The sequence below is a fragment of the Cajanus cajan genome, chromosome 1 (genome assembly GCF_000230855.2).
Source record: "Cajanus cajan strain Asha chromosome 1, NIPB_CcT2T_4, whole genome shotgun sequence".
Classification (NCBI taxonomy): Eukaryota; Viridiplantae; Streptophyta; class Magnoliopsida; order Fabales; family Fabaceae; genus Cajanus; species Cajanus cajan.
The window spans coordinates 88,926,969-88,938,176 of NC_138517.1; the positions used below are offsets into that span (position 1 = coordinate 88,926,969).

Here is an 11,208-nt window from a genome sequence, read left to right on the forward strand (position 1 = left end):
TACACTTGCCTTCCAGCCCTGAGTCTATAAGGCGAGAGGGCTTCTGGCTTGGCTCTTACGAACCATATTAGAAATAAGTAGCGTCAAAGCGGATTCCGGCCGAGTTGAGAACAAGTCGCCCAAAATCCGATCTAACTCTCCCGACTAATAACACCAAAAATTTTAACCAAGTTTGGAGCACTTTTTGAAAACATTTAGTCGTCCAAGTACCAAATACGAAACCTTCTAGTCGTTCGAATACCGATTAGGTAACACCAAAGATTTATTTATCTAACAAGAATATGAAAATATCTAGTCGTCCAAATACCGACTAGTAGCGCCAAAAATTTAATTAAATATAAAGTGCATATGAAAATATATAGTCGTCCAAATACCGACTAAAGAAGGAAAAGTTTTCCAAGTGAAACTTAATTTGAAGAAAACCACTCGGCCAAATACCGATTCAAAAGAAAGGAAAATTTTTCCAAGTTAAAATTAATTTGAGGAGAACCACTCGGCCAATTACCGATTAAAGAAGGGACCTCAAAGTCGGCCAAAAACCGGTTTACATAGCGAACAAGGGAAATTTCCCAATGATGAATTTCCTGTCGATATTTCAAGAATTAGCTTGTTTTTCATTGCTCATATGTCTTGTTGCATTAACTACTTTCCTGTACTTCCCATTTGATCATGCGAATGTGGCAATGCACTTAATCGTCCCAATACCGACTAGTAACGCCAAAAATTTACTTAAATTTAAAGCACAGGTGAAAATCACTAGTCGTCCAAATACCGACCATATCTAGTCCGTCTAGTCGTCCCAATACCGTCTAGTAACTCCAAAAATTTACTTAAATTTAAAATACAGGTGAAAATCACTAGTCGTTCAAATACCGACCATATCTAGTCGTTCAAATACCAACTAGTGACTCCAAATTTTTCACCAAGTTTTACAACAGTTGAAAAATAACTAATCGCCCGAATACCGACCATATCTAGTCGTTAAAATACCGACTGGTAACATCAGAAACTGAACTAAGTAAGGAACTTGTGGTACCTCTGAAGTAGGAAAGATATGAGAATCATCTTGTGAGAATCACTCTGAATGTATTGATTGAACTACCAGTTCCGATATACCACCCTAATCATGTGAAGGGGCCAAGATTGATGTTTAGCTTGATCTTGTGGAAACTGAAGCGAATTGCGAGTCTCCGCCTGTGGATTGAGATGATTTGCAATCGGTGGTCGATCAGTATTTTCAAATTAGGAGTACTTCTAAAGCAGTTCGTGTTATAGAAACTTTGAGCCGTAGTCGTGGTAATTTGAACCTACAATTAAGCCCTAATTCGTTGTTGTCACTGATTCATTTGAACTACCCGTTCTGGGTTATTTATACTCGCCAAGTCGGAATCTAACCGATCAAGGTCGAGTTTTTTCACAAAACGAGTTATTTATACTCGCCCAGCCGGACTGTTGCCGACAATCACGAGTACTCGCCAAGTCGGAATCTAACCGATCAAGGTCGAGTTTTTTCACAAAACGAGTTATTTATACTCGCCCAGCCGGACTGTTGCCGACAATCACGAGTACTCGCCACGTCGGAATCTAACCGATCAAGGTCGAGTTTTTTCACAAAACGAGTTATTTATACTCGCCCAGCCGGACTGTTGCCGACAATCACGAGTACTCGCCAAGTCGGAATCTAACCGATCAAGGTCGAGTTTTTTCACAAAACGAGTTATTTATACTCGCCCAGCCGGACCGTTGCCGACAATCACGAGTACTCGCCAAGTCGAAATCTAACCGATCAAGGTCGAGTTTTTTCACAAAACGAGTTATTTATACTCGCCCAGCCGGACTGTTGCCGACAATCACGAGTACTCGTCACGTCGGAATCTAACCGATCAAGGTCGAGTTTTTTCACAAAACGAGTTATTTATACTCGCCCAGCCGGACTTTTGCCGACAATCACGAGTACTCGCCACGTCGGAATCTAACCGATCAAGGTCGAGTTTTTTCACAAAACGAGTTATTTCTACTCGCCCAGCCGGACTGTTGCCGACAATCACGAGTACTCGCCAAGTCGGAATCTAACCGATCAAGGTCGAGTTTTTTCACAAAACGAGTTATTTATACTCGCCCAGCCGGACTGTTGCCGACAATCACGAGTACTCGCCAAGTCGGAATCTAACCGATCAAGGTCGAGTTTTTTCACAAAACGAGTTATTTATACTCGCCCAGCCGGACTGTTGCCGACAATCACGAGTTCTTCGAGTTATTTATACTCACCCAGCCGGACTTTTGCCGACAATCACGAGTTTGCCTACAAGTCAGAATCAATTTGAAAATAATTTGAAAATAATGATTTTTATTATTTGATGTTACCTCGTTAAAAAACCTTTGTAGCATAAAACCCTCGCAGCAGACTCCCATGCTTCCTCCACGAATTAACATCTGGGCACGAAAGTCCATTAGATGTTGACTAGGATCCTGTTTCCCGTCAAACGGTTCCAACTGCTGATACGAAGCTGTTCTTTGACAAACCGGACCTTAGATTGACGATCCGAACGGTCAGAATGAAGAACCTCACTTCCCGAACCTATAGTCCAAAAATCAGCCCGATCCAACGGTGAACGACTTCACACCGATTAAAACACAGTACCAGTCCTGTTTTGCGCTAGAACACTTTCACCTACTGATACGAAGTTTTTTTCTCCCAAACCAGGCCTCCGATTAATAATCCGAACGGTCAGAATGAAGAACCACACTTCTGGAACCTACAGTCCAAAAATCAGCGCGATCCAACGGTGAACGACTTCACACCGATTAAAACATAGTACCAGTCCTGTTTTGCGCTAGAACACTTTCACCTACCGATACGAAGCTGTTTTCTCCCAAACCAGGCCTCCGGTTAATAATCCGAACGGTCAGAATGAAGAACCACACTTCTGGAACCTACAGTCCAAAAATCAGCGCGATCCAACGGTGAACGACTTCACACCGATTAAAACACAGTACCCACTCTGTTTTTGTGCGGGAAACTTCCTCTCCTTCTCTCTCTCAGGGTCGCTCTCCTCTCTCAAGCCATTGATCAACGTCATCATCTCCTCCATGGTAGGGTGTTGTGGGTCGTGGTTGGATGTGCCGCCTCTCGCCATAGTAGAGTGTAGGTTTTTTCCTGTGACTTGGGGCGTAGGAAGAGTTTTACCGTAGCCCCACGGTGGGCGCCAAAATGTTCCGGTCACGGGATGCGCTAGGGTTTTTCCTAGATCAAGCCGCAAAGCCAGAGCATTCGAAAAGTGTCATCTGCCCTCTCATCTCTAGGGTTTTGGGTTTTATGGTACGTCGTTCATGGGCTACTTGGGCCCTGAAGATCAAGGGATTTCCTTAACCGTTAATATTTGGAGAATATCTTGTCATTAAAGATGGGATTTTATCCCTGATATCGGAACAGTATCTATGTGGGAGAGTTAGATCGGATTTTGGCCGAGTTACTCCTGTAGAGCAGACAGGTCGGATTCTAACCGAGTGCACCCATGTAGATGGGTTGGATCGGATTCTGACCGGGACGGTACAATACCGTTATTTATTTATAAATTATGTATAAAAATTATTATTTTTTATGAATAAATAATCAAATCATTATTATTATTAGTTGATGGTGAGCGCATAATCATTATTTGTTGCATAAATTATTAATAATATAAAACTTTAAATAAAATTAGTGCACAATGCAGTCTAACCTAAGTCAACAACTGCGGCTTCTTAAACATTATATTATGGAGGCGATTAGTTGGCAAATAAAAACTCAGATTAGTGCTTCTTAATAAGTATTTTATGCCGCAAAAGCAGTAGGGCAAAAAATAAATTTGGTTGACTTGTCCTTTTGTTTAGGGTGAAGTTGACTTCCACGGTTTCGATTTGGACAACTTGGCCGTCAACAAAATTAAATAAACCAGACAACTTCCCTCTCATTAGCTCAATGGAAGCACTCTCACTCAACTAATGACAAAACTTTTTAGATTTTTCAATTCAAATTAAAATTTTAGCTCCTTCAATTTTAATTATAAAAATATTTAACTTAACTAAATTTTGTTATAAGAAGAGAAATCCTTTTTTTTCTTTTCAAAAATAAGATTATTTCACTCAGAAATTCATATTTTACATCGTTAAATTAAATTTAATATATAAATTAAGTTTGTAAATTATTTTAAAAAATCTTTTTCATTAATTCAAATTAATGTATAATAATTATTTATCAATTTGAATTAATGATAAAAAATATTAAATAATTTTTATTTTTTTTTAAATTTTATAAACTTAATTTATATGTTAATTTTTTTTAATTTAATAATTAAATTATTAAAATTTTATATAAAATATAAATTATTAAGTAAAAGTAAAATAAAGTTAACTCTCTAGAGTAAGTGGCTTTGTCTTTGTGGGAGATGAAAATTCCAAGTAATGATGGTAACAGTATTGTTGGAATATGATTTAGCTCTCTATTCAACAACAACGCGAAGTCTAACAGGGATATTGATTGAATAACGAGATAGACATAAACCTCGTTAACTGCCATAGCATGTCTCAAGAAGACACCACACTGAACAAATACTAAATTCGGAGCTATGCACACAAAGTGTTGAAAACAACATTATGGGATTCCGAAGTCACACATGTTTGCTAAATGCTTTGCTCGTCATTTTCCTGGGTTTGACCTCAGCCAGGGACACCCTCACATCTTCTCAATCCATCACAGACTCACAGACACTAACCTCAAACGACACCATCTTCAAACTCGGTTTCTTCAGCCCCCAGAATTCAACGCACCGCTACTTAGGAATCTGGTACCTCTCTGACTCCAACGTTGTATGGATAGCCAACAGAGATCAACCACTTGTAGATTCTTCCGGGGTTTTCAAAATCTCCAAAGACGGTAACCTCGTACTAGTTGATGCAAAAAACAAGGTTTTTTGGTCCTCAAACGTGTCCAACACTGCAACAACAACCACTTCAACTGTTCAACTCCAACGTTCAGGGAATCTAGTGCTGAAAGATGACTCCACGGGACAAAACTTATGGGAGAGTTTCAAGCATCCTTGTGATGCAGCAGTGCCAACCATGAGGATCAGTGCTAACAGAATCACGGGTGAGAAAATACGTTTTGTGTCTAGGAAAACCGCTTCGGATCCTTCTAGTGGATACTTCTCTGCTTCACTTGAACGTTTGGATGCCCCAGAGGTGTTTTTTTGGGTTAATGGGACTCATCCTTATTGGAGAACTGGTCCTTGGAATGGTAGGATCTTCATTGGCACACCCCTGATGTCAACAGGGTATTTGTATGGATGGAATGTGGGGTATGAAGGGAAAGAAACTGTTTATCTAACTTATAGTTTTGCTGATCCTTCTGCGTTTGGAATCCTCACCTTGACTCCACAAGGAAAGCTTAAATTGGTGAGGTATTATAACAATAAGCAAGTGTTGACTATGGATTTGGGAATTTCTGATTGTGATGTTTATGGCACGTGTGGGGCGTTTGGAACCTGTAATACTGAGAGCTCACCTATATGTAGTTGTTTGAATGGATATGAGCCCAGGAATGAAGAGGAGTGGAGTAGGCGAAATTGGACTAGTGGGTGTGTGAGGAAGGTGGCACTCAAGTGTGAGAGGTTGCGAAATGGGAGTGAAAGTGAAGGTGGACAGGAAGATAAATTTTTGAAACTTGGAACTATGAAAGTTCCAGATTTTGCACATAGGTTGGATGTTGAGGAAGGGCAATGTGGAACACAGTGCTTGCAGAATTGCTCTTGTTTGGCGTATGCATATGATGCTGGCATTGGCTGCTTGTATTGGAGTGAAGACTTAATTGACTTGCAAAAGTTTTCAACTGCAGGAGTTGATCTCTACATCCGTCTTGCCCATTCAGAATTTCAAGCCAGTATGGTGTTTTTTTTGTCCTTGTTATCTCTAACTTTTAGAAGTTAGAATCTATTCTTACACTTTTGTTTAAAAATTTTGTAGGTACTGCACAAGGGCATACTAATAAAAGAGGCAAAAGGTTAATCATTGGAATTGCTGTGGCAACTGCTGGAACAATTATCTTGGTCATCTGTGCTTATCTAGCCATTCGCACTTTTCACTTGGGGAAGGGCACTGCTAAACATTCGGGTAATCAAGCCTTAATGGAATTTTGAAAACTTATTAAGAAGAATAAGTAGCGCTTATTTTCGTCATATGTGATTCTAACTTTGATGCCAACCGCTTAATACAAACAATTTAGAACAACGTTGAATGCAGAAGCTTCAAGACTGTAGATTATTGGTATATAATTGTTGATATCCCACAGTGTAAGACAAAATGGAAATTATCCGTTTGATTATTCAAAGACAACATGATACAAATGGTCTTTATTGTATTAACAATTTAGCATGACATCTTTTCTGGCATAAAAGGCATTTTGGAAAGAATTCATTATCTAATTTAATTGGAATGAGTATGATGAATATTAAACTATACTCATTAAATGAAGGCTGTGTAAGCACTAATATATTATAAAAGGTTGCTCCATTTGTGGTATTTGATATGATTTCATATAAATTAGAGATGGGAAGAACGAAGAACAGTTGGTATCTTATTCTTTCCAAATATACTAATTCGTTTGGAACATATCCAGATAATCAAAGAGTGAGTGACGTCCAGAAACCAGTTAAACTGGATGAGCTACCACTATTTGATTTTGAAGTCGTTGCTAATGCTACAAACGACTTTCACTTGGGTAATACGCTTGGAAAGGGAGGTTTTGGTCCGGTGTACAAGGTATTAGCCTAGTCACATTCGTATCACATATTTCTAAAACTTCCAATTTATTTTTGTTCTACTTCTGTTAGGGACTATTGCCAGATGGTCAAGAAATTGCGGTGAAAAGACTCTCCAGAGCATCTGGGCAAGGTGTAGAAGAATTTATGAATGAAGTTGTAGTGATTTCTAAACTTCAACATCGCAATCTTGTAAAACTTCTTGGCTGCTGTATTGAAGGAGATGAGAAAATGCTCATCTATGAGTTCATGCCAAATAAAAGTTTGGATGCATTCATCTTTGGTCAGTTTGTATTTCACCTTCTAAACATTGGTGTCACTCAACATTAGTAAAATGAAATATGAACAATTTATTTTGGCTAATGCTTTTTTCCTTTTCAGATCCACTCCGGCGGAATCTTCTAGACTGGACAAAGCGTTTTAATATAATTGAAGGAGTTGCAAGGGGCTTACTCTATCTTCATAGAGATTCTAGATTAAAAATTATACATAGAGATTTGAAGGCAAGTAATATCTTGTTAGATGTAGAGATGAATCCAAAAATATCAGACTTTGGTTTAGCTAGAATATATAAAGGAGAAGATGAAGTTAATACCAAAAGGGTTGTTGGCACATAGTAAGTATGTGTTATTTATTTTACATTATATTTTTAACACATTGTTTGTTTTGAGAATTAACTTTTATGTTGTTTTCTAAATTTAAATAAATAAATATAGTGGGTACATGTCCCCTGAATATGCGATGGAAGGATTGTTTTCAGAGAAATCAGATGTATATAGTTTTGGAGTTTTGCTGTTGGAGATTATTAGTGGAAAAAGAAACACTAGCTTCCGTAATGATGACCAGTCTCTCAGCCTCATAGGATATGTAAGTCTCTTCTTATAACATGTCATATTTCATTATTTCCGTTCATTTTCACACATGTTCTATGCTGATTTTACTTAGGCATGGAATCTATGGAACGAAGACAATATTAAGTCCTTGGTTGATCCAGAGATATCAGGTTCAGGCTCTGAGGATCATATTTTGAGGTGCATCCATATAGCATTTCTATGCGTGCAAGAAGTTGCAAAAACAAGACCAACTATGACTGCTGTACTGTCGATGCTTAATAGTGAGATTTCTCATCTCCCTCCTCCTAGGCAAGTTGGATTTGTTCAGAAGCACAATTCATCAAGTCTAGAGTCTTCTTCTCAGGAAAATCAGTGTAACTCCAACAACCATGTAACTCTTACTGAGATCCAAGGCAGATAACAACATGGAATCATTTTCACAGTAAAAGTTGTTGCCATTTCATATGCTGAAGATATTATTAAATGGATGATTATTCAATTATATTTATCGACTGGCACTTATAGATTAAAAGAAACCCTTCAATATGTTAGAAATGATAACTTTGGGGATTTGATTTTTCTGGACTTCTAATATGACTCTAATTCTTTAATGATGGCATTTGATAAACTGAGTGGCAGTAGTTCTAAGTAAGATACATTAAGAGTATGCATAATTAAATAAATGAAAGGGGGTTGACGAAATCTAGAATAAAAATCACTTTACAATAGAAGCTTTTGGAAAGAATAAATGACAATATATCAAATATGAAATAGTTAAAAAAAGGTAGTCAATATTAAAAAAACCATCCGAGTGTGAAAATTATGGTACTATGAATAGACACAATATTTGGTATTCAAATATATGTCAAATGATAGGCAAGGTGGCTTGTCTTTTAGCCATATTTTTTCTCACTCTTTGGTGTTATTTTTTTCCATTTTCTCTGCTGCCCATTATAAGACTTCTTGTCTATATGATGCTTTTAATATTAGAGCTACTAATTGTACTTCAAATTTGTCTTGAAAGCCTTCACAAGTGTATTTAGAGAAGGCATACAGATACAGGAGATAAAACATGAATTGAATTTGAAAATAGATACTTGCACCTTTTATTTTAATACTAGCATGCTACCTTGCTCTTAAAACTTTTTATTTATTTATTACAATTAGCTTTATCCTTAAAAGATATACGTGTAACGTGCATACATTTTTTAGGTGTCATTAAAATGGACACGTTAAAGACAATAGAATTTGATTGGACATATGCATTATACATGAATGATTATTATACATTTTGGAGCTTAGCCTAGGTAAGCAAAGGAAAGCAGGGTAAACAAGGAAAGCATCAGTTATACCGTGGTGCCTAAGCTCTATCATATTCCATTGGAAAAAAAATCATACAAACTTGGGTGCTAATTTACACCTTGAGTGAGGAAAAGAGAAGCAAAATATGATAATGTGATATAATAAGAACAAAAACATTGAGCAATGATAATAAATAACGAATTGAAATCTTGTTCCATTTCTGATTTCTCTATCTCCTCCATCTCCCTCCCCTTAAAAAATGCACCTCATTTTCTCGAGTTTATCGGATACGTTTCCTATATATCGTTACTCTATTCCATTTTTGTTTCAGGTTTATAAATTAAAAATATGTTTAAAACTATTTATGATTATTATATAAGTTTTTAAAAAGTTTATTTTGACATTTTTTTTAATGTTTTCAGAATTTAAAAAATCTATAAAAAAAAAATACATTTTAATTTCAAACAAATGAAATCTAAAATTCGAATATGTAAAGACATATTACTATTTGCATATCATACTTAATTACATGTTATACATAATGATGTGCTTTAGAATCATTTAATAATTTCTCTTGGGCTAAGTAAAATTAATATATTCGAATTGTCTTGTTTGCTGGACCAATTATTCTAACCTGGTTGTTCGTACAAGGCCTTGCTAATTGCAAATTTGTCAGGAAGATTAAGAACCAAGTCTAAGACATAGATAAGGCCCATATCATTTATTGTGAAGGTAAATGCCACCAACAAAATTATTGGGCTGGTTTATGTATGCTAAGAGACCGAGACCGAGAAAACTTGTTATTGCCGACATAAAAAAGGGAACATGTTTTTTTTTTTTTTTTTTTTTTTTGTTTCAAATAATGATATAAAAAAGATGCAAAACAGTCAAAGTATTGTAATTATATGTATTTTCCAAGCATACACGCACCATTAAAATTATTATGAGTTGGATACTTTTTATTTTAACACACATCATTCAGCCTCACTTTTGTTGTAAATTTTCCTTGTGAAATGATATTATATTAGATATTTATATAGGCGACACTTTATACCGACAGCTACATTACTTGCGATAGTATGTTACTATATGTAACGTGACACTTGAATCTCAAGAAAGGAACAAAATCGTTGGCCGAAGAATCCCATAGATGTCTTGAGTTTCATGCACGAAATTCTGAAAGCGATAAAAGTAGTAATTAAAAAAAAGGTGCCCTAGTTGAAAACAATATATAAACATGATTTGAGTTTCTAGTTCAATGAAAGACCAACACTAGTTAGTAGTTAGCCTCATAGAATTAGAGATGGCTCAGCCTAACCCACAAGCAACCAAGACAAAGCGGTGGAACCTGCTCCGTTTGATTGCGATGCTAATACTAGCATTGATCATTCTTGTAGGCATAGCTGTGCTCATAATTTGGTTGGTTTTGAAGCCAAAAAGGTTGGAGTACAGTGTGGAGAATGGTGCAATCCACAACTTCAACTTAACAGATGCGAATCACCTCTATGCCAACTTTGACTTCACCTTAAGAGCTTACAATCCAAATTCTAGAGTCTCCATATACTACGACACTGTGGAGGTGTCAGTGCGTTATGAGGACCAAACACTAGCCACCAATGCGGTTCACCCATTCTTCCAGTCGCATAAAAATGTGACAAGGCTTCACGTGGGCCTCACGGCCCAAACTGTGGCCCTGTATGAGTCCGTGCCTAAGGACCTTAGGCTTGAGAGGTCCTCGGGGGATATTGAGTTAGACGTGTTGGTTAGGGCAAGGATAAGGTTCAAGGTAGGGCTGTGGAAGTCAAAGCATCGTGTGTTGAGGATTTATTGTTCTCCTGTGTTGCTCTACTTTTCTAAGCCCAAGACTTTCCAAAGGGCACCTTGTGAAGTAGAACTCTAAACTTGTTATCTTCTCTCTAGTGCCCTTATCAATATCTTTATTTATTATTTCTTACTTTTTTGGTTTTCTAGTTTCCATGTTCTTTCTCAGTTTGTCACCGTTAATTCATGTTATGATTCTTTTGTCAGTGTTGTTGTAATTTTTCATCTTGCTTGTTGGTTTTGGTTTTCCTATGTTCAAAAATTGTTGTGCGGGTACACAAAAGAAGAAAAATTGGCTGTATCACTTCACTATCCTTCCAAATGATGCAAGATTGTAATTGTAAGCATTGCAGTATAAATATCTTTCGATACATAAATTATATGTCACATTTACAATAAACAATTGAAATTGCGATATAAAAGTATTTTAAATTATTGATAAAAATATATATAAAAAA

At 36.7% G+C, this 11,208-nt stretch overlaps 2 protein-coding genes across 3 annotated transcripts; both read left to right on the forward strand.

The window, feature by feature from the left end:
- The first annotated feature begins 4,450 nt into the window (after positions 1-4,450).
- On the forward strand, positions 4,451-8,219 carry LOC109788354 (G-type lectin S-receptor-like serine/threonine-protein kinase At1g11330). 2 transcript variants are annotated; one of them, XM_020347052.3, is made up of 7 exons: positions 4,465-5,917; positions 6,001-6,147; positions 6,653-6,795; positions 6,867-7,077; positions 7,176-7,410; positions 7,511-7,661; positions 7,740-8,219. In XM_020347052.3, exons 1-7 carry the CDS (start codon positions 4,636-4,638, stop codon positions 8,046-8,048), a joined length of 2,478 nt encoding a protein of 825 aa, XP_020202641.1. In that variant the 5' UTR covers positions 4,465-4,635; the 3' UTR covers positions 8,049-8,219. The 2 variants fall into 2 exon arrangements, with proteins under 2 accessions (XP_082923258.1, XP_020202641.1); XM_083067132.1 differs by lacking the exon at positions 7,740-8,219 and having other exon boundaries at positions 4,451-5,917; positions 7,176-7,414; positions 7,511-7,650.
- A 1,976-nt stretch (positions 8,220-10,195) lies between these two features.
- Positions 10,196-11,097, forward strand: LOC109788357 (uncharacterized protein At1g08160-like). Its single transcript, XM_020347055.3, has one exon. It carries the CDS (start codon positions 10,233-10,235, stop codon positions 10,827-10,829), a length of 597 nt encoding a protein of 198 aa, XP_020202644.1. The 5' UTR covers positions 10,196-10,232; the 3' UTR covers positions 10,830-11,097.
- Positions 11,098-11,208: the final 111 nt, after the last annotated feature.

What these genes read in the sequence shown, in the direction of transcription:
- LOC109788354 (XM_020347052.3), top strand. Translation starts at nt 4,636, where the DNA reads ATGGGATTCCGAAGTCACACATGTTTGCTAAATGCTTTGCTCGTCATT. An exon ending in AAAAGGGTTGTTGGCACATA is followed by an intron (nt 7,411 to 7,510) that starts GTAAGTATGTGT and finishes AAATAAATATAG; the next exon opens with TGGGTACATGTCCCCTGAAT. An exon ending in CTCTCAGCCTCATAGGATAT is followed by an intron (nt 7,662 to 7,739) that starts GTAAGTCTCTTC and finishes GATTTTACTTAG; the next exon opens with GCATGGAATCTATGGAACGA.
- LOC109788357 (XM_020347055.3), top strand. Translation starts at nt 10,233, where the DNA reads ATGGCTCAGCCTAACCCACAAGCAACCAAGACAAAGCGGTGGAACCTG.